This window comes from Malaclemys terrapin, chromosome 2, assembly GCF_027887155.1.
Source record: "Malaclemys terrapin pileata isolate rMalTer1 chromosome 2, rMalTer1.hap1, whole genome shotgun sequence".
Classification (NCBI taxonomy): domain Eukaryota; kingdom Metazoa; phylum Chordata; order Testudines; family Emydidae; genus Malaclemys; species Malaclemys terrapin.
In genome coordinates, this window is record NC_071506.1 from 249,795,832 (window position 1) to 249,818,923 (window position 23,092).

At 38.1% G+C, this 23,092-nt stretch overlaps 1 protein-coding gene across 3 annotated transcripts in view; it reads right to left on the reverse strand.

The window, feature by feature from the left end:
* NEBL (nebulette) overlaps positions 1-23,092 on the reverse strand; it is a 388,110-nt gene that overhangs the window by 59,810 nt on the left and 305,208 nt on the right. The window contains exons 7-12 of one of the 3 annotated variants that reach the window (XM_054020653.1): positions 22,138-22,239; positions 12,080-12,187; positions 9,902-10,009; positions 6,675-6,779; positions 5,362-5,469; positions 3,815-3,925 (exon numbers count right to left, since the gene is read on the reverse strand). The exons of the other annotated variants lie outside the window; for them this stretch is intronic. Of the exons in view, the coding sequence (XP_053876628.1) occupies positions 3,815-3,925; positions 5,362-5,469; positions 6,675-6,779; positions 9,902-10,009; positions 12,080-12,187; positions 22,138-22,239 (642 nt within the window). The remainder of the gene's footprint in view (positions 1-3,814; positions 3,926-5,361; positions 5,470-6,674; positions 6,780-9,901; positions 10,010-12,079; positions 12,188-22,137; positions 22,240-23,092) is intronic. 3 annotated transcript variants of the gene reach the window in all.

Here is a 23,092-nt window from a genome sequence, read left to right on the forward strand (position 1 = left end):
AGAATTTAGCAAAATGCTTTTTTCTTTCATAAGCCCTTTATTTAAGGCAAACAAAAGAGGATACACCCAGCATTAAAGAAGCTTCCCTTTAACATCAGTAAATTATCAGGATCATCTATGATAATCAGGAAGATCCTCCCATTAATATGGGGAATAATTAAATTCTCTCTCTCTCTCTCTCTCTCTCTCTCTCTCTCTCTCTCTCTCTCTCCCAAAGAAGTTGTGTTTCTACAGAAAGCGGGTCTCATTGTAATAACAGATGTAATCTCTGCTGAGTGCTCTCCACAAGGAGACACCAACAGAAGAGATTGCAACTGAGCAGACACATTGTTTTATTGCCTTTTTAAGACATGAAGTATTCTGAAATGAATGAGGAATTTATTGCCTATTTAAGAAATGAAATAACTGATTTCTCTTACTTTCCTAAACCATGGTGTTTCCTTAAAGTATAAGAACCACCTTTACATAACAACTAAGCAATATATCCCCGAACGTACAACTTGACAAACAAATGTTAATAATTTGGCTTATCTGATTTTTTATTTTTTGGAATAGAATTTTGATAATGTGGGGATAACATTATCTGGAACTCAACAGTCTAAACTTGTGCCTAAATGTTGCTTTAATGCTCATATTCTCCTTCCCTTTGACAAACAAAGGATTATTTCTCTGGTGGTGAGGGGTGAGTTTAAAAGGTGAGAGAGGAAATCATTTAATGCACGCCATTAAGGAAAAATGCAAACTGACATTTCCTTGGGGAGTAGGCCGACATAATAAGCATGGGAGTGTCTTAAGTGCACAAAATGGTGTTGCCAAAGGAAGCTGTATCTTGAACCAAGCTCAAGTAGCATTCGACCCGTTGGGAGGAAATCATTTTACCAGAGGATGAATTGTTTGTAAAGGCATGTTATGTTATCTGACAACATCATACCATCTTAGACCAGGATTTCTTAAGAAAATTTGTAGGTAAACAGGACTGTCTCTTTTTCCAGAGAAAAACTGGGATGCACTTATTCAGTTATTTAAAAAAAAAATCAAAGCAGGAACCCTTCAAAAGTAGAAGGGTGAAAATGTTTTTAATTTTGGCATCTTCAATTCTGCTTAAATGGATAGGGTAGAAATGTTAATTCTTAATATGACAAATCTAAACACTTTTATGTTATAATTCAAATTTATGTAGATGATATTGGACAGATTTGACATTTTTTATTCCTAAATACGCATGAAATTAAATTAAAAATACTGATATACTGCTGAATCTGGTCAAACGAATATGTTCAGTATATGGAATTTATCCAGATTAATACTCTGTTCTGATATGAAAACAAAGCTGTCTAATAGTACAAGGAAAGGGACTATTGGTAGGAGGATTTTGAGCAGTGAAAAAAATGTTACAGCATCCACACAGAAATTCGTTTTAGAGGTATCCTAAACCCTTATTTCTACAACATATCAGAAGAAATCTCCTATTTGAGAGTGAAGATTTAATTTACTATTTCATATTCATCTTTCAGAAACGACACATGAAGAAAGTCAATCAAATATTAAAGCAACAGCTGTAATAAGGAAAATGGTTGGGCAACTTCTTACAAGAAATGCATAAAGCAGACCATGTCATTTATGGTCAGAGCTATATTTTATGGATTTTCATTTTCTTTACTTCGCTGCTTCATATGTGTTGGATGTAACAATTATTTTGATTTAAGTAATATTAAAAAGTCAGCTATACAAAGCTCTTGGTACCCTAATGAATAATTAAAACTGGAGCAGAACTTCAACAGCATTAAAACAATTATTCAAAAGGGAATTCTGCCAGCCACCCAAACACTCCTTTCTACCCCTTCATCATTTTGAGAAGTGTATCTTCAGCCCTTTCCAAAATCCTATCAAACAGACTTTTGTCGTAGTATGCCCAGAAGGTCACCAGATTTGGACTATTTCAGACCATAGGCGGGAGCAAGTTCCAGAGACCTGGAGCCTTCACAAAGAATGCATTTAGGTAACCCTTTCATCAGGAGGAGTTGGGAACAACAAGGGCTGGGTTTAATATCTAGGGGGTTCCTCTTAACAATACAAAATAGAACTGGCCTGACTCCCCACCCAGTAATCTGGGAAAACTAAACGTTGCCCCTGGGAACCTCTAAGAGTCAATACTTCCCCACTCGCAAGCACTGAGTCTGTGTACAACAAAATAAAACTTATATTAAAAGGGTAAAGGGACCCAATATTAATTTGAGAAAACATCACAACCACAATTCAAAACTATGTGACCATAAGCAAACACCCTCCACACAGTGCACTGGGCAGTGTCTTTTGCTTCAGTTTCTCTCTTTGAGGTGTGAAAGTCCAACAAATTGATGTGCCTTAACACACCACCTCATCCCTCTGCTGCCCACTCACAGTTGGCTGTCCTTGGTTAGTGAAGACCCAGAGTCCAGGGGTGCATTTTCAGGGGTTCACCTCCCACTCTGGGGCGGGATGTGTGTGTTAAGCAATGGTTCTGATGCTCCCCCCCTCTGCAACTGGCTCACAGCTGCCACTGTCTCTCTTCCACCCCTGACCACTGTCTCTCTGCTGCCATTCTCTGCGACGTCACGTTCTGAGGGTACGTCTACACTACCCGCCGGATCGGCAGGCAGTGATCGATCCCCAATCGCTCTGCCATCGACTCTGGAACTCCACCATGGCGAGAGGCGGAAGCGGAGTTGACGGGGGAGCGGCGGCCATCGAGCCCGCACCACGAGGACGCGAAGTAAGTGATTCTAAGTCAATCTAAGATACGTCGACTTCAGCTATGCTATTCTCGTAGCTGAAGTTGCGTATCATAGATTGATCCCCCCACCCCCAGTGTAGACCAGGCCTAAGGGTCCACCACTTAACCCAGCTCTCGGTGATTTCAGGAGGCAGTGGGGAATCTCACTGCCAATGCAGTTTCTGTGTAGTTTTTCTCTGCAACACTGTCCCCACACAGTATCTAAGGCGTAGCCCCAGACCTGCTCAGTAGTGATGTCAGCTCCAGGAAACACCAACCAGACACAGGGACGCTCAATTGAATTTAATCAGCTCTGTCTTCAAATGCTAGAGAGGGGCAGGTGAAATGGTGTCTAGGACTCTTTACGCAAAGTCCACACCACCAGGCAGAAACTTCTGTTCTCACCCATTCTCATCCTCAATGGTATATGGTATCCTTACACCCTACTTAGCAAGTGAGGTTCAGTTCAAGGCACACCAAGCACAGGTCTGCTGCCCTTTACTTGTACAATAATTATAACAACATTTCATTACCCCTGCATTCAAATTCTAGGGTGATTTGTAACCCAGAGCCAGCCAGAATGTATCATTTTGACAAAGCAACCCCATCTGCTTGGCACCTAGGCAGAGTAGGTATGTCTATGCAAACAGGGTCTGCTCCCAAAGTCTTTTCCTCCAACTCATCACTAGATGTCAGGGGGAGAGCTCATTCAAACCTCGCTTACATTTAACACATAGTTTCTTGGCTTGGGTATGCTAGAATTTTCATGTTCATACAGGATTCTTTAGAAAGTATTGATACTGTTGAGAGCACTATCTCGAATATATAATAATTACATGTTGCAATAATCTGAATTGGTCAGATATAAAATCATGTGGAGGTAGTAGTTCTAATAATTCAATGATGCACTGAGATTCTGGATTTCTATCCATGAAGTCACATTCTTATCCAGCTAAATATTAACATAAATGGTTCATGACCCATTAGCTTGTAGCTAGTCTGTTTATCAACCATTTATAGGATAACAAAGAAACAAACAAAAAAAAAAAAACCCTGCTTTACCCCTTTCAAAAGTTTGGTGACATGTTGTACATGCAAGAATTCTGGGGTCTTGTCTAAATCCAGCGATGCCTTTCCTTTAAGCCCTTCTTCAAAATCTTTGCGATATGCTTTCTGTTGAAACAGAACAACAGTTACTGATGCATGCTGTTATATGCACATGCATATACAGACATATTGCTGGAAGTACATTCTAAATTAGACACAAACTGCAAATTCAAATATAAATAAGACACTAAGTTAGTGGTCAAGCTAAGTGGACTCTATTAGGGTCAGAGGGTTTTTAATCAACAACGATTATTTATACATCTATTACTAGTTGGGTCAGCACTGAATGGCTTCATGGAAGAAATGCACTTTGAGAAAGAATCGGACTATGGTAAGGGGGTTTTGATTGGTGAACAAGGAACAGGAAAGAATCACCTGGACACGATGGAAGAAGGTATGAAGAAAAGTGTGAGTGAATGCCTCCAAAGAGAGGTGTCCAGGCAGGAGGGAAGTTGGAGCTAATGAGACCAGAAAGGTAAACAGGACTGAAACTGTGCAGGACTCTTAAACATGGACAAGGACCAAGAACCTGATGCAGAGTAAAAGCTAGTGAAGGATTTGACTAGGGAAGTAACATGGCCAAAGCAATGGGGGGAAAGAGAATTTTCAGCAGCATTTTGGATAAACTGTAGAGCAGAGTTTTGGAAGCAGGTAGGACAGAGCAGAGGAGATGTACGTGAGCAAAGTAATCTGTTAAGAAAGTATCAAGATAGTATATTTTTCTTTAAAACTACATTAATAAAACAGGAAAGCCAGGAAATTTGCATTTGAAGTCCAAACACCAACCTTACTTCTACCCACCGTGGATTTATAAACCAGAAACACACTTACCCTGCCCACCTTTCCTCATATACTTTTCCAGTATGAGCACAGACCATTAGTATTCCCACCCACACTCTATATACTGACAGATAAACCACACACTCACTACATACAGAGCAGAGAAGGAGGGAAATTAAATGAAGTGGTTATCCAGGTGAGGAGTAGAGAGGAAAAAGATGAAAGACTCAGGTTTCTGTTTCAGACAGGAAGGAGAGAAAAAAGTAAATAGACCTACGGTCTCACTGACCTAGTATAGGCTCTGCCCAGTTTTAATCTCAATATTTCTAGCTTGCCACATATTACAGATGACATTCTAAGGCTGTTATAACAATTCCATCAGCACAGGATATAATTAAAGATAGGCTGGGGAGGTGATGTTCAGATGTGGATTAGGTTCAGGATTTGGGTTTCAAGACCAAACAAAGGCTATGTTTCAAAGTTCAATTACAATCCTACAAGATGTCCCTGTAAGATTTTGTTTCAATCTAAACTGTAACCAGAAAATAAGTCTCTTCCACTTAGGGAACCAACCTGAAACCTAAATCGTAGGCATGGGTTTGCATCTGCGAATTAGAATCCAAACCACCCACAGAGAAAGGGGTCATGATTCACAGTTCAGGTTTTGATCCCTTTCTACTTCTTATCACTTATTATGCAAATCAAACATGTATTGCACCAACCTCACTTTGAATCTTTTGAACTTCTTTTGAAACTTGATAAATTGGCGTATCCATGAACTCCATCATTGACCTGCCTTTTGATTTTTCATAATCCTCTTTGTACTTAACCTAAGAAAATAAAATAAATAAATATTCTCCACAACTATAGTAGATGACAAAATGTGATGATTGTTTGATTGGGCTGGAGTAAGAAAATTCTGTCCTAGTCAAACCCCCTCTCAGAGCTATTAACTTGGATGTTTTTGCCAAGCTTTCTGTGGGTGTACTGGGGCATCCAAACCAGGGAAAGTTTTCTGCTGTAACATATGCCCTTGCCACAATGCTCTAGAGCTCAGGACCAGTGGATTTAGAGGACACCAGGAATGAGGGACATGAACTGTATCTTGTTTACTCAGCAAAAATAACCTTTTGAGCATATATAAAACCATAAATCAAAACACATTGCCATTAGCCAAGTTAGGTGTAACCAAAAAGCTCATGCAAGCCTAGGGTTCAACAGCCCCTCAGAACCTGGTGCGGAGACCTGACTTTCTACAGGCACTTTCTTCTGTGGCTCTCCAGCTACTATTCTTAAAGACCCTCTCCTGAAACCTGCACAAGAGGAAAGGGAAGGAAGCCAGAGTTAACCCTTTGCTTCAAAGAGACCTGCTGTTGGTCTTACATTCTATTCCATGTCTACCCTCAGCTCCCTCTTTTCTTGTATATGTTTAGGCAGTATAGACAACCTGAATTTGGCCCTAAAACTTGTTATAAAAATATTGATGGACATAACTCTGAGGACATTGAAATATGCTTTTTGATTATAACTTGTGCAGCAAGGAAGCAGACATCTTTAGGCTTGGGAGCCTTGTAAATTCATTCATTCTCATCAATTAAAAGTACAACTCAGATTTATCGACAAGGCTCATGTATGGCCACATGCATTTGTTATTCATCCTAATCAGAGAAAGATGTGGAAAACATCACAAAGCTAGACACTGAAGGTTTTATCTGCTGTGAAACTGAAAGAGTTAAGGACCAAAATGTTACATTCAAGGTGGGAGATATTTTAATTTCATGATCTTTTTTAACAATGCAGCAGTGTCTGAATTTAAGACAAGTTTTAAAAACCCTCTTCCCTGTCGACGTGTGGCATTAGGCCTCACTCCTGCAACATTCAACATGTAGGCACTCAGCTGCTCCCACTTGCAACCCTAGTCACTTTATATGCATTTCACATCATTGTAATTTGTCATGGGATTTGTGCATGATTCAGTAACTGTAAGAAAGCTGGTTTTGTCTCTTCATAAGGTTTATTTACAATTTGTGTATACCTGACTTTGGAGCACAGCATTTTCTTTGTGATGCATCTGTTCAGTTGTATCCAGGGCAAAATGATAGTGCCCCTTGCTTTTCTCAAACAGTTTCTTGTATTCATACTGAAACAAAGAATAGCAAAGCATGTTTTTAGATATAAAATTGACTGGTTTCAATTGAAATAAGCATAAAAGAAACAACATAACAAAGTACTGTTCAATACCATAACATAAAGTACCTAACTCTAATACTGAATCTTAAACAATTAAAAATAACCCAATTTTGGGAAAACATGTGATGGAATGAAAACAATGGCAAAAAACAGCCACAAAGTTCAGAAGAGTTTTTTTAAAACACCTGTCTTATTTATACAAATAAAGATTTTTGCTTGTGAAAAATAAAGAATTAATATTATTTAGGCTTAAAGGACAAGAAAGCATATTTGATGGTGTCCATTTGCCTTCTAGTGAAAATAATTATAAATTCACACAACATTTACACATATTCTCTTATGGTAACAAAAAAAAAATAGATAGATATATCTATATCTATATCTATCTATCTCTGCAGAACCTGGATATTTAAAGTCCATTCCTCAAGTAATAAAATTAAATAAAAAGTAATTTAGAAAAGCAATTGAGATAGGATACATTATTCTTACTATACTTAATTCCAGATGCAGAACTGGTCTCCTGGACAAGTACAAATTCTGTACTTGTCCAACCTGTTTCAAATAACTGTGTTAATTTGAAATTAAATTGTATTAAAAACAATAGGAAATCTTAGATCTATTACCTTGTCCATGTTATCCATTGATTGATGATTACATGATGTAAGTCCAAATAAAATAAAGCATTGAGTACATAATGCAAGAGCACTCTTTGCTCTTGGTAAATTTTATCCCTTCAAAATATGTACACAGCACTTTATACATTTGAATTTGCATTCTTCAGAAACTCTTTCAAAATAAACAGAAAATATCCCACTCACCCCAAAATATTGTATACAAATGAAGCTATTGTAATCTAAATTCCGTGTATTCAGTTACAAATCTCAAAGACCTTCTGCAATTAGAACAAATGAAGCTAATATAAAGCTGCTAAATTTCAGATTGGATGTGTGTGAAAATTTAAATCTAGATTTCAAATGATACACAATAAATATCTAGGGAATCTGAGAGCAGAACTTGACCCTTTTATCTCATTTCTAAGCTGAAATCAGATATGTAATGAAGTCTCTCACAAAATCTGCAACTCTGTATTTGTGCATATATACACATTTCTGGATTTCCCTCTAAATGTTATAACTTATCCTCACAAAACACCAGCTTGAATTACATTTTTGCAATAAAATACCGTTAATATGTTTTGTGGAGCCGTTCATACAAATAATTATTTGCAGAAAATCATTGTCAAAACATGAAGTACAATACACTGTGTACGTTACAATGTATCACACAGGTGATAGGTGTGGATACATCAGGATAAGGATGAACAGAAATACATATTTCACGGAAGAACTGTGGACTATGTAGAAACTAAAAGGTTCAGTAATTGCTCTTTTAACAGCAGTCAGTATGTCATACTGTAGGTAGGGTAGAAGAAAATAGATCTTGAGATCATTAGGGGCAGAAAGGCTGTTCCAGATATTGAAGCAGACTAGAAGAAGGATCTGCTGTTCATTATGGAGAGAGAAGGAGGAGGATCACAAAAAAGATGGAATTTGAGGAGCATAGGGAAAGGCAGGAGAATAAATAAAAAATAAGTCAGAGAGATGGGGCAGGGGAAAGATCAAGACCATAAAGGATTTTGAAGACTAAAAGTACATCTACACTGCACAACACTGATCATGCATCAGTGAAAAGGCTCTGGCAGGGGGAAGGCAGTGGAGAAAGGCTCTGTCAGTGGAGCCTCCCTCTTGGCAGAGCCGTTCCCTGTTGCCACAGACATGTTCCAGCAGCTTCCTGCTGGGGAGCTTCCAGAGCCTTCCGCCACTGCTGGAGCCTTTTCTTGAGTTGGAGAAAGACTTTGGCAGCAGGGAGGCTGCGGGAGACTACACTGCAAAAAAATAGCTGTGTAGATGGGGAGGGCACTGCTTGGGCATGTAGAGAGCCATGTAGTGAACATACCCACAGGATTCAAGTGTGTCTTTACTCTACTCACCTAAGCAGTGCCTCACCATCTACAATGCAATGTATACACTACATGCCCCCCAGCATGTGTATGTACTCTACATGCCACTGTAAGGAGTGTGCAGTAGTGTAGATATACCCCAAGATATTCTATACTAGACAAATAGCTAGTGAAGCCTACTATAGGGGATGGATATGAAGTTTTCTTGTTTCTGATCACAGCCAAGATTAACCACCAGCTTTTGGACAAAACATAGTCCAGAGTTAACTTTTAGGGAGACCACAAACGTCTCTAGTTGTAGGGATGGAGACCATGTAGGAACCAACCACTGTTTGGGCAAAGGAATGGTAGAAATCATGTCAGATGAAAATGTTTTAGAGGTGAGAGTAGGCAGATATATAGACATTAGGGAATTTGAAGATAAGCTGAGCATCTAGGTTCTTGTCTTATGTGACATAAGTAGAAGAAGGAAGTTCCAAAGTTCACACTGATGGTGCTCATTTAACTCATTCAAATATCAATTTAAAATGCATTAAATTGAGGGAAGCTACAGGCCAAACAAGGATGAATAATTTGATGAGCAGAAAGTGAAGAAGGACCTAAATCCTGGAGGTCTATAGATTTGGATATGATCAGTACAAAAGTGATAAGCATTCCCTTTCTGAATTTAACCTTGGCTAAGGGGGAAAGATACTGATGCAAAAGAAAAGGGGGATAAAGAAAGAAAAAGTACTTAGAAAAGGAGCAGCTGTGGGAGAGTTTCAGTTCACAGAAGGGTAATGCGAAGAATCAGATTCAAACTGGATAGCTGGATTATTTTGTGCCAGAAGCAGGGCTTTACAGGTGGACTTTAAAGGCCTACTCAGAGTAAAATATAAGAAGCAAGGGGAACCAGTCCTTCAAAGTGTCTCTCTCTCTCTATGTGTATATATATATAATAGAGAGAGAGAGAGAGAGAGAGAGAGAGAGAAATAATACATTGTGATCAAAACTCATTCACAAACAGGAAGACAATGCCAAACGCGTGATACATTCTGCAGTAAATTAAATAAATAACTACATTTTCCTTTTATAAGTACATTAAAAGGTAATAATTAAAAAAGACAACTCACATTACTGTGCATTTTGCTGGCATTTAAAGCATGCTCTAAATATAGCAAGTTTGGTAGGTCTGAAGCCGGATTGTGTAGACTTTCCACCACATCTTTTTTGTATTTCACCTGAAAACCAAATACAGAGTATAGCAAGTGAAGACTTGTGAAATGTACAGCAAGTTCTATTTATACTGTACGCTATAAAAACAAGAAAAAGAAAATGAAAATCTTACCAAAGTGCTTGCATGAGTTATGTACAATGACCACTAGGTGGTGCTCATTTACTACTATTTGAAAAAAATCAATATACAGTGAGGGCTTCCTTTCCACTAGTGAGCAAATATTTTGATAACTACTCAAACATTTCAAAAAGGGTAAAGTTAATCAAATCAGATTTTGTAAGACTTTTCAAAACTATAGCAGATATATACATCAGAAATACCTTTTTACTGATTTTTATTTGAATCTTATCTTTAAACAATATTGTTCTACAGTATTGGACAATTTATCATTAACTTTATATTGTCCATTGGTAATTCTTGCTTTTCTTCTCTCGAGTCAGATTATTTTTCATCAACTGCTTGTGTGCAAAAAATCTTTATAGAGCAGCTACCCCACAATCAAACAGTATTTTGTACATGTATTTTTATTTAATACAGTTTGCTTTTAGTAACAAGAATCAATGGAGCCTTAGATGAGAGAGAACCTAATCATGTGATGAAATGGCAAATCATACACATGCCCAATAGCTGACAGCAGTGTTTCCCAAACTTTTAAAAGTTGAGTTTCCCCTTTGGGAAAATGAAACCAATCAAGCCCCCCCTGGCACCCTGCCTACATTACTCCTGGGGGAATTCTGCCCCCCAAAATTAAAAATTCTGAAACAAAAATTAAAAATTCTATGTGCAATATTTTAAAATTCTGCATATTTTATTTGCCTAAACAACACAACATAATCACACCTGTTTCAATTATATTTGGTCATTTATTTCAAAATACCTGTCAGCAAGTATGTCTAACAATACAGACAACAAAAAAGATTCATGAAATGTTTTTTTGACAGATACATTCCTTACTAGACATATTAATACAGAACTCTGAGTAATAATTCATTTAAACTACAAACAGAACCGTATTCCCCTCACACCAATTCGTCTTTCATGCAGTTATCCAACCCCTCCCCAGTCTCCCCATACACACATTAGAAAACCCTGGTTAAGATCCTCACGATATAATACGTCCTCTCTTTTCTTACATCTGGTCTAAACTTAAAAAGTTTCAGCAGCGTAACATTGTTTGCTAGGGGCATGATTTTTTTTTTTTTTACTATTTTATGGATCTTACTCCACTGACTGGGGCAGAGCAGAGAGGGGCCCTGTACTCTTTAGGGCACTGTGCAGCCTTTACAGAGTAAAGAGGGAGCAGTCCCTGCACAATTGTGCCTGGCAATCACCCAAACCACACAAAAGGGAAGTAAGATTCCTTGCAACCTCCCTTTCTTTGTGCACCACCAAAGGGACCATGTGCAATCTGCCCCTAAGTTACCCAGGACCTCAGTACTGCCTCTAAGAACAGCCCCTATTTAGGACATTAACCACATGAAAGCATTGTTAAACATTCTGTCGGCATCGTAGCACCACATGTACATGTGCTTTCTCCCATCTGAGTCTGACTGCAGCAGGCAGTGACATACATGAAATCCCCGAACTGCTCTCCTTTCTTGAAATGCTGCACTTTGGCTCCATCTCCCGGTTCATGTGCATACACAGCAATTCCTCAAAATATTTCGAGCCTCACAGACAAGAGGCTGGGATTTGTCACAGCCTGAGGAGGGTTGCAGGCAGAAAAGGGCTATGAAGGGTACATTGTAGGCACTAGCAGGAGAAGGGCTTCATCATAAGTGGGGGTTGAAGTGGCTGGTGCCCTATATGTACTACTATGCAATGGGTCCCACAAAATATAGGTTTGGCTCTGAATTATACTTTCAACCAGCTTTCAAACTGATTTCCATGTTAAACTCCAAATTCAATTTCCCAGCTCTTGCAGATGTAGATACAATACATATTGTGAGCTGTTGCTCTTGGTAAACCAAATAAGATGCATCATTGGTTCACAAGAAAATCATGACGTTTAGAGGATACCAATATCAATATACCGTACATGCTGAGAGGTAGAACACAGAACAACTGCACTTACATCACTCGCCAAGGTGGATGCCATCTGTGCTTGCTTGAAAGAAGCACTGCCAAGAGGGTTATACTGGTGGTTCTTCATTTCCTTATTGAATTGCTCTTTGTATTTAACCTGCCACCAGAGCAAACACATTTTATATTGAAATGTTACACTGAAAGGAAGCATGAAGAATTGAGAGATTACTGGTGAATTTAAATGAAGACAAATTCTCCATCTCTAAATCCCCAAACATTACATAATGGTGAAGGTGACAACAAATATGGAGAGAGAAGAGTTCCCCAAGAACATGTTTTATGTAAGAATAGTTTTATTATGTTAATGTATGTTTATAGTCAAAAATGTTTTTACACAAAAGAAATAAAAAGTAATATATTTTCAGTATCACCCACCAATGACACTATTGTTGATAGATGTTCTTGTGGACAGGGTATAGGACATCTGGGATCATACATCCACTCAAAAATGTCTCCAGGACTATTCACTTGAATTTAGAAATGAACTCACTTCAGCCACACCTGTGCCCATTATGTGATGGTTTTCCACTAACTTTCATCTGACTGAATTTCACTGGCATAGAATTAAACTTTTAGATTTGTACACACAAACATTTTCACCAAAGTACTTCTATAAACAAAAAATAATAAAACCATTTGATTTACCTGACTAAACACCACTAACAGTTTGAGTAGCAAATATAGACTGTTGAATACTCCAGAGATATTTTTGTCAAAAATGTAAAATACTTTTGAATAGATAAATGGGAGGAAATAGAACTATTTGCTGTAAATTATTTCCTCAGTTATAGAGTGAACTGGAGTGAAATTCTGACCTCACTGTAGCTAATACAAGTTTTTCCATTCACGTCAACAAGGCCAATATTTCATCCAGTATGTATAAGGCTGGGCAACTGGAGCCCTGAGTTACATTGCCAGCTCTGCAACATATTTCCTTTGTGACCTTTGATAACACACAAACACACAGTCTATTTCACTGGAGTGTTGTGAAGCTAAAGTAAATCTCTATCTGTAAGGTTTGGATTTTTTTTAAAAGGGAAAAGACCGGGGTAAAAGGTGCAGGCAACCACATTTAAAGTAGAAAAACTATTTTTAAAAAGTAAAAAATACACCTCAACATTTAATTTAAATCTGCACAAATAAATTCAGAAAATACTAAACTTCCATCTTCAACCCATCATATCATGCATAGCCAGTACCTGGGTCATCAAACATCTGGAAACTTTACATACAGTACCTTAATGCTTTGCAACAGCTGAGCATAACAGGGCAAAATAAAGTTCAGCCTTGATTCTGAATTATGTTATTTTTATGAATATAAATCAGACACCAGATATCTAAACCTACATTACATCCATTATCTTCTGCCACACTCTACCATTAGTATGCAGCTTTTTGTCTTTATTCCCACATCAGTGTCCCATAAAGTGATTAAAACGCCTCAAAAGTTCTGTTTTCAAAAATTTAATTTTTTGTCAAATTTTATAGAGGGAAGAGTTTTCTTCTTTAATTATTTTTTTCCATGTTGCAAAATAATCATCCCCAGTTTTAGTTTATACCACCATATTATATTTAGGTACCATTTCCGATATTTGATTTATAGGAATAACAAAACACAAAAAGCCAGTCACTTGAAAAACCACTATGAATTATATACATTCAAGAACTGCATTACTATCAAAGAAACCAGATTTCTCTCTCAAAGGAAGCGAATTCCAAAATATTGTATTTTTTTTTAAATAAACTTTGTGAAAACATGCAAAACTTTATAAACTAACAGACTGACTGACTCTGGGAATGAGTATCTACTGACTTCTGGTTGTTGACCTATAGCCCTGTTTGATCTCTAAATTTGATATTTCACCCTATTGTTAGTAATGACATTATCGGGTATAATACTGATATGTTTAATATTTATTATATTGAAACAAGTTTGGGGGCAAGTAAGAGAACACAAATTATTGGGTTCTTAGGCTTTGCTATAGTAAAAAGGCCTGTTTTAATTAGTGTGAGGCCTGGTGTGATAGGCTTGATTTTTAGGTTCATTAATGTATGCCTGAGGACTTAACCCCAATTCAAGAAGTGTGCCTTCACATTCCATGTGATAAACAAATGACCCCAGAAGGACAGGTAACACCCTAAGCTTGCAAAAGTTAATTTGAAATAGGGGGACAGTTTGTGGGCTTTTGAAATAGTTTGTACTATAGTAAAAAGGCAGTTAGACTGCGTCGCCATATATGATTTATTAGGAAACTGATTGACACAAATGTTTTGGTCAGTGATCGGAAGTATAATTATGGGTATCTGGAATGCCACAGGATTTATTTCTGCCCCACAGGATGGGGCAGGAATAAGTTTATGATGATAAATAAAAGGGTAAAATATGTACGGTAGCTGTATGATTACATAAAGGATGGGTATAAAAGATATGACTTCATTCCCTAAATGTTGGGTGCATCAGGTCCTGAAACAGTGCCAACTGGTTGGTGCCCCACTCTGATGTGCTCCATTGCCTCAATTTTTCTCTTTGTTTTTCATCAGGTTTAAGGATCTGTGAGTATGCTATCAATTCTAAAACCTCTCTCTCAGTATACTGTTTTATGTTTGGTTATATTAATGAGTGGACTTATTTGGTTGGTAATAAAAACTTTTATTGGTCTTTATCACATATGTCATCAATCTCCCAATCAACGAGAAACTTCTGTTTAGTTACCTATCATGAAAAGAACTTGTGCTAAACTAAGCTTGGTACAGACACTTTCAATAATTGATCAGGCTGCATGGTAGATTTGTCTGGTTCACATTGCTAGATATTTGCATTAGCTCTGGATCAATTGCAAGTGCACCTATATGAATGCAAGGACAAACTCTTTATCAAAGGCAATTTCACATTCACTATAAATATATATATATATGGATAAATTATAGGATTTTCCTTTAAATATATATATATATATATATATATATATATATATATATATCCAGTGTGGCTCCTAATACAGATCTGACAGAATTAGCACTCTATTAGAAAGCTGAATTACTTAGGGCTACATCATATCATCAAGAAATGACATCAAGTTCTGATACAGACGGAGTACATAATGCGGCCCTTAATATTGTTGCTAAGTGTGAAATCAGAGCAAACAGGATCTCCCCATGCAACTGGTTTGTCATCCCACAGCTGCTATGATCTGAGGCCATGGTCAACATGGATTTTGTAATAGTACATTTCAATATAGATATTTCAGTAATAAATTCTCATTAGCATTCTGCAGTGTTGTTTCTAATCATGTCACTGGGGGCAGGCTTGTGTAGGAACGAGTGAATCACATACCACAATGGGCTCCTGACTGGTGCCTATGTGCATGAGTGTCCCAACTTTAAGAGGGCTGTCCACCTATCTGATTGTAAAAGTTCATACTGCAGGGAGTGATCTCCCATTACCTCCAGGCCCAGCTGTCTTGTCTTGTTGCATTACATCACTGCCTCCGCTCTCTACTCCAATGCAGCGCACATCACTTCAGGGAGAAACGGAAGCAGCGCAGTAATGTAAGATGATCCCAACAGCATCTGAAGAGCACTCCCAGTAGTATTATAACTCTGATTAGCCACAAGGGAAACATCTTGTTGGATGCTAAACACATATTAGCTTTCTCTTGTTACTTATTTTTCTTTCCTTATTTTCCTCCTTTTTAAGGAAGGGCCAGAAACACGGCTAAGAGAGAGAGGGAGAACAACAGGCAAATTAAAAAGTCATCAGGAGAATTAGGGGGCAGGATTTGAGAATTGTTTTAGCTTTCTTTTAGAAGAAAGAAGAAAATGTAGCATGGAGAAATAAATTGAAATTGAAAGAAAAGATATTAATTAAAAACAAAAACATTCTTAGTCAATTACTTAAAAAAATTCTCAAGATGCCATCCCTAGCTATGCTGTCACCTGGGTAGGACAGTGAGCAAGGATGTGGGAGTCAAAATTAAGGATTTTGCTGGAAGCTTATCTATGACTGTCATGAATTTTAAAAATTAATTATGTGGGCTTAAATTAATGGATATTTATTTACCATCTTAATTAAGGTCTTTTTCTTGTTTATTTCTGTAGGATGGGGGGAATTAATTTAAAGAAAATGTGTGGGATTGGCAACCTAATTGTTGCTCAAGAATGAGCAGACTTAGCAGGTCTTTCACATAACAACATCCCTGAAGATCCCACTGGCATCAAATGAAGCTTAGATAAACAATTTTCTCATTAGCCTTGCACAAACGCTGCAGAAGTCAGTATTGCAGCTGGACAGAAGAGTGTCTTTTGAAGCTCCACAGAAACATTCCAAAATCAAATCTGCAGTTCAAAGCTGTACAGACAGAGTGTTCGGTTTCATAAGTGGATGACATCACCCACTGTTCAGATTTATGAAGAACCTACAAAAATCATTCAGCCACTGGGAACCCAGAACATACCAGCATAAAAAGCAGACACTTGCAGCAAAAGCATTTCCTCATGACTACACAAACATACCAAAAAGATGAAAAACTTGTTAGAGCACCTAGATACTGAAAGAAATGTAATGTAAGCATAGAGTTAAATGAAATGTTTAGCTTATCTGGAAGAGTCAGTTCCTCCAATTACTAACTGAGTTTAGACTAAGAAAGAAAGAGAAAAAAATCTTAGGGCTTCTATTCATGATTTAAACATCCCAGTAATATAGTATTGTCTACTGATATACCAATATAAAGTATATTTTACACAAAATCCTAGCTCTAATCATTTCCCCCCTACAACAATTAACATCAAATTGATCTGATGTAAAATACAAATTAATATTCAAAAGAGTTTATTACCATAACCCAATTATTATACATCATAATGGGAGTATTTAATATTGAATTTTATCAGTGGATTATTTAAAGCTAATTTTAGATAGAATTGAGGAGATGGACCACACTGCACCTTGTGTGGGGGTGAGGGGGTGGTATTATCTGGCTTGATGCGGGAAGGCATATATATCGCTTTAAGGATGGGGGGGATAGAGAGGCATGGACGCTGCGGCAGAAGCAAAGCGGGTCAGTGTGGCGATGCTGACTTATCCCCAGGGACCAGAAAGGAAGGGAGCTGATAAAGGGCAAGCCCGGCAGGAGAAGCCCTTCTTTCTCCAGCCAGGCAGAGCAGCACCCACCCTCCCAGCCTTGGAAGTGGCAAAATACCAGGTTTGGTCAGTACCGGCTGTGGGCACTATGCTAGTTGCTCCTTTCTTGAGGGGCTGGAAAGGAATTTTTCTCTTACCACCAGATTGGCCAAGGCGAAGTGGAGGATTCTACACCTTCCCAACAGTGGGTTCAGGGGGGCTTTGTTAGGGTGAGTAGGGAATGGGAGTTAGACTATGATGTCACAACTCATTATGTAAGTGTGGCGTGGACGTCCAGTGCAGGTATCTGGTACGGAGGGGATACAATTGCCAGATAAATGGCTTGATAAATGATTTAAAGGAGGTGTTTGTTAAAGGAGCGGAACGGGGGGTGGGGAGGAGAGGAGTTTAAGGTGCTTATGATTGGTATGGAAGGGATCCAACCCCCCTCCTTTATAGACTACCTTGACCCTCATTTGAGGGGAGATGGTAAGGTTCCAGCAACGGGCTGGCTGGGGACCAGGATGGAAAGAGTGGGGCGCTAATGGAAACGTCTGGGTAGACATTGAAATGATCATGTAGTTAACTGCACTGCACACTTTAATCTGCCAGGTAGTCCCAGAGATCTAATAATAAAGTTGTGGCCTAATTAACCATACCAAGTGTCTCCTGTCTTTCTTCTGGTATAGCCAGACAAAAATATAACCTCATTGCTATCAGGATAGAGATTATAATTATAAAATAAAGAATATTCTAAATTATAATATTTGCCTTATAATAATAAGAAAACAGATACTAACGCTTCATTTGTTCACAGGGTCCTATTACGTTTCTACTTTTAATGCTGATTAAACAGTAAGAGGGGGAAAGATGGTGCTGTGGGTAAATTCACTAATCCTGTGACACTACCATTTTGCTGTTGAGTGTCACATGATTTATTTCTTTTATAAAAGACCCTGATTTGGCACAATCTTGAGTGTCAGTCAAACACTATCTTCTTCACTCTGTTCAGCTACCATGTCCTTGTTTCCTTTTTCCCTTGGTTACACCCACACCACCTGACCTCTCCTTGCTCTTCTTGCCTGTACTCATTGCACACATACATACCACAATAAAACACATCTTCTTCCTGTCCTACTTTCACCCGTGTCACCAATGCTCACAATAACATCATGAGTCTTGGAATATTTGATATTTTTCTTGAAGCCTCAGCTCCTGGAGTAATGTGATTACCTGAGAATCTCAGCTTTCATTTGGAAAAAAAAAAAGTGTATAGCCCTCCTGGCTGCTAAAAAAAGCTTGAAAATGTGAAATCCAAAGGCTTAAGAAGCAGAAGACAAATAAAAAGAATGTATGATTTGCAAACACTCAAGATTGTCAGTCCTGATACATGCAACCACTAGGTTAACTGGATGACATGAACTCAAGTGCCAGCAATATGCAGCTGGCACACAACTCCACTGTCTTCACCACATACAACCATACCACTTCCACCAAAATGGTCCAGTCCTTGAATGAGATCAGCTCATGAATGAAGAACAACTGGCTGAAGCTGAACCCATGCTAACATAGCTTATGCTTGTGAGCAGAGGAAAGTATTTTGAGGAGTTTGCAGCTACGGTGAAATCTCTTGATTGCAGATTCACATCCACAATTACTCAATTAAGTCCATAGTCTAGGAGTATTCTTGGTTTCCTATTGACGCTGAGCTCTCACATCATAATGGCTGCGAGTAATGCTTTCTGTCATCTCCAGTTGTCTAAGAGCTCCATCCCATTTTGATGGATGAAGACCTGGCCTCAGTTATTCATGCCTTTGTCACCTCTTGGCTGGAATTTAACAATGCGATATATCTGGGCATGAAGTATTCAGCACTTAGGAAACTCCAACTGGTACAAAATGCTGTAGCCCATCTCCTCAGCAACATAGGCTACCGTGAGCACACCACACCTGTCCTCTGCTTTCTAAACTGGCTTTCCATAGAATTTTGAATTGATTTACAGGTCTCAATCCTTATCTTTAAAGTAATCTATGGCCTAGGCCCAGGATACCTAAAAGACTGCTTAAAGTTCTGAGATGAAGGCTGGAGTTGACAACTTCACTCCTGCGGCACAATGGAACTCTCAATAGTAAGAGTAAAACGTGTCTGTGTGAGAGACAGAACCTTCCCCGGGGTGGTCCAAGACTGTGGAATGAACTCCACCAGGAAGTAAGGACTATCACAAACCTCACCACTTTCCACTCCAAGAGCAAGGTTCGTTATTTTATAAACACATAACAACAGGTTTATTTAACAACAACAACAAAAAGACATTCCACTCCCTGTGCTTCTCCCTCTGGAAAAAAGATTTTAGAACAAACAACATGTGACAGCTATGTTGCTTAATGCACTACTGGAAGGTGCTATGATGATTAGTGTGGCGTGAAAACATTATATACACATACACATATACATATACATACACATACACACACACTCCACCATACATGTGACATAAAAGTACACATATGCCACCTTCTCATCCTCTTCTACAGTGAGGGTGAATTCCTCAACTGGCTCATCTGATTTACAATAAGGACAAGCTCCAATGTGTGCTAGGATATTTCAGCTGCTCCTCTGCTCTAGTATGTGCTAATGAAATGTACATTGCATACCACTGGTTCACCATTGCATAGAGTTCCCAAATTTGGTGGGGAGTATTCCTGGAGGTTTCATCACAAGATATAATCCTTAATTAAAGAGTAATCTTTAATTCCTGGAGACTCCAGGACAATCCTGGAGGCCTGGCAACCCTGCCATTGTAGGAAAATCACAAGTGGAATTTAGCTTCCATCATATTCCCTAATAGTCATGTGACTGCATCACAAAACCTCCAGTTTAGTACGATTAACAGTTTCTGTTCAAGAGAGAATCCCAAGAATAAGAAAGGAGAGATGGAAGTGCATTGACTTTGGGATCTGCAGGGTGAAACTTGCCCAGCACCAGCCTAGGCTATAGCCAATACTGTTTTATTACTGTGATGGTTACTAACAATCACAGAGGTTGTGCCAATATTATGTAAGTTAACATCGTGAAATACTTTCCAAGATAAAATGCTATTTTCACATGCTCATAAATTTTCTCATCAGTCACTTTGGGGTGACATTTGCCATGTGTGATCTTTGTTCAAAGATGAAATTCAGCCATTTCTTGGGATTATAGTTATGTGAAAAATCCCACATTTCTTTTGATTAACAAAAACTAGCCATGCTTTCTTCTCTGGTTTTGTTGTTGCTCTCTCTTTGTTTTAAACATGGCTGCATCAAATAGAGCTTGAAGTTTGAAAGCTGAAACCTGCTACAGATGCAGCTGTCACAGGGAAGTGCAGTATCACTGTTTATAGGACCTGTCCTGGCATTTCCCTGCTGGATTTATAAAAGTGTTTTTGTCCCATTGTTTTTGTAACTCTTGCAATTTGAAGCTCTGCTGGCCAGCTAAGCTGGTGAAATTGATGACAGGCTGATTGGTCATGTGAACCCGGAGAGCCATCCCACTACAGGACTGTCTACATGTACACAACCCACTCAGACTTTCCAGTGAGCTCCCTCACACAGAAAGTGAAGGAACAAAAAGTGCACATTTTCAAAAATCATTCATAATTAATTTAACAACTAACATTTTCTCTGATTCCTAGCACTGATACAGAGACCCAAACAGCTTAGCAAATGTTCCTTTCTATAGAGTGAATGGGAGGGCGCAAGCAGCTTCCAGAGCAGTGAATGATAACATGCAGTCAAGTACCAGGAATCTATTAAACAAGCCTTCTTAGTCAACACAGAAATTAGCATTTAATAAATTACAAAGTGGAAGAAAGAAATCTTATTGGAAAACAAAATTCATTTGGAGTTTCAAGGTTGATCTTGACAAAACAAGTAAAAATTGTTTTAAAAAATGTTACAGCTTTTGAGTAACAGTGTTCCTTTAAGAAAAAGGGCAATTTCCCATGAAAATTCTTATTACACAGCAGATATCTGGGGGCAATATTTAGTCCTACCAAAAGGAGCATGCCTTCTTTAAAACCAAACAATACTTTTTCAGCATATAAATTTAGATTAGAAGGTACTGTTCTACTCACGGCTTTTTAATTCTAGACAAGACTGATACCACCTAGTCAAATCAAGGGAAGTTATGCTCACCTACATGAGGCAGAATTTGCCCCTTGATTTGGAAAATGTTTTGAGTGCAGATTGATTGGATTACTAGTGAGGGATATACCATGGGGCGCTAAAGAACTTGTGAAAAGAATGGCTCAGCATGTTGAAAATGTTTGTTTCTGAATGGGATTGAACCGCAGCAGTAAAGAATACTAAAAGAGAACAGAAGGTAGAGCCCTGGGGCCCAGAATTCTGTGTCTAGTAATCAAATAAAATAATATGAACTAAAGTAACTCCTCCAATTTTGATTCTTTGATTCCAATTTCCTTGATTTTAATGAATAACAGTAGCTAAAGATTTTTTTTATATTGAGGACCGCATTCTGACCCTTTACTCACAATGGCGAGCAACTGCACACACAAAAAGTCAATTAGTTCATGGGACTAATCATGGAGTAAGGATCGCAGAATCTAGCCACAAATTACAGAGAGTTAATATTTCTGAAATCCTAGAAACTCTGTATAAAATAGCACAACACCAATTCCACAGCAGACAAATTGTAATCGAGTCAAACGGCACATTGTACTTTTGTCTAAAACTTTTATCTACTGTTTTCTAAGTACAGTATCTTAAATTTACCAGTTACTGCAGTTCAGTGTGAAATAGTTTTGGAAACATTGTCTTCTGATTTTCATGCAATTACAAATAATCTTTTAAAAATTAAATATGTGATTATGTTACTAGGAATGAGGTATCTGAATGAAGTCATTATAGAATGATTGACATAATCTTACTTGGCTTAAAAGTTTAGAAACTTCCTTAGCATGCTCAAAATCTGGTCTTCCAAGTACAGCAGTCTCCTTATTCATTTCTCCTCTTTGTTTCTTATATTCAGCCTTTAAAAAAAGAAATGAATACTAATCACAATTAAACTGTATTGGCTTCTGTTTTATCAAAGGAAATGTAAGCATTATAGTTAACAAAACAGAAAGTATCATTAAGTGACCTGAACTGACACTAGTCTCACTAATGCTCTAATCAGCTCTGAAAAGAAGGCCGTCCCAGGCTTTATCTCCTCTAAAAATGTAAATTTATTTTATTTGAAACACAATGAACTTCACTCACAAGCCTCAAGTTTAACCAAATACAGAGCCTAAGCCTGAGAAATAGTGATCTCCCACTGTTCCCAATAAAGTCAGAGTGAGTTAAAGTGGATCAGCGTTTCTCAAGATCTGATCCAGAGTTTACATAAGATTATTTTTAGAGGCTAAAAATAGTTTTAGAACAAGACCAGGCTGTGAGAGTGCCAGCCTCTTTCAAATAAAGGATTAAATACCACTCTCAGTTATACCAGTGCAATCCCCTTAACGTTAATGGAGTTGTACTGGTGTAACAGATGGACTTTGGCCCACAGGGTGGATGTTACATGATATTTCTAGACGAACAAACTCCCCTGCAGATGCACTGCACATTCTTTCTAAAATGTATTGGAAAAGGAACATGCAGATGAACCCACAAAAGATTCTTTGTGACACCTCAAACTATGTCCACTGGCTAAATTAGGATTTTACACCATGAAGGCAGTATAACTCTGGCAGTAGGTATAATACCAAACAACTGACTAGAGCAAAAACATGTCCCAACCTTATTCAAAACCAAAGTGAAGATTTTCAAAAGAGATCAGCGATTTTGGGCGCTCAGCTTGAGACACCTAAATGGGCCTGGTTTTTAGAAAGTACTGAGCACACA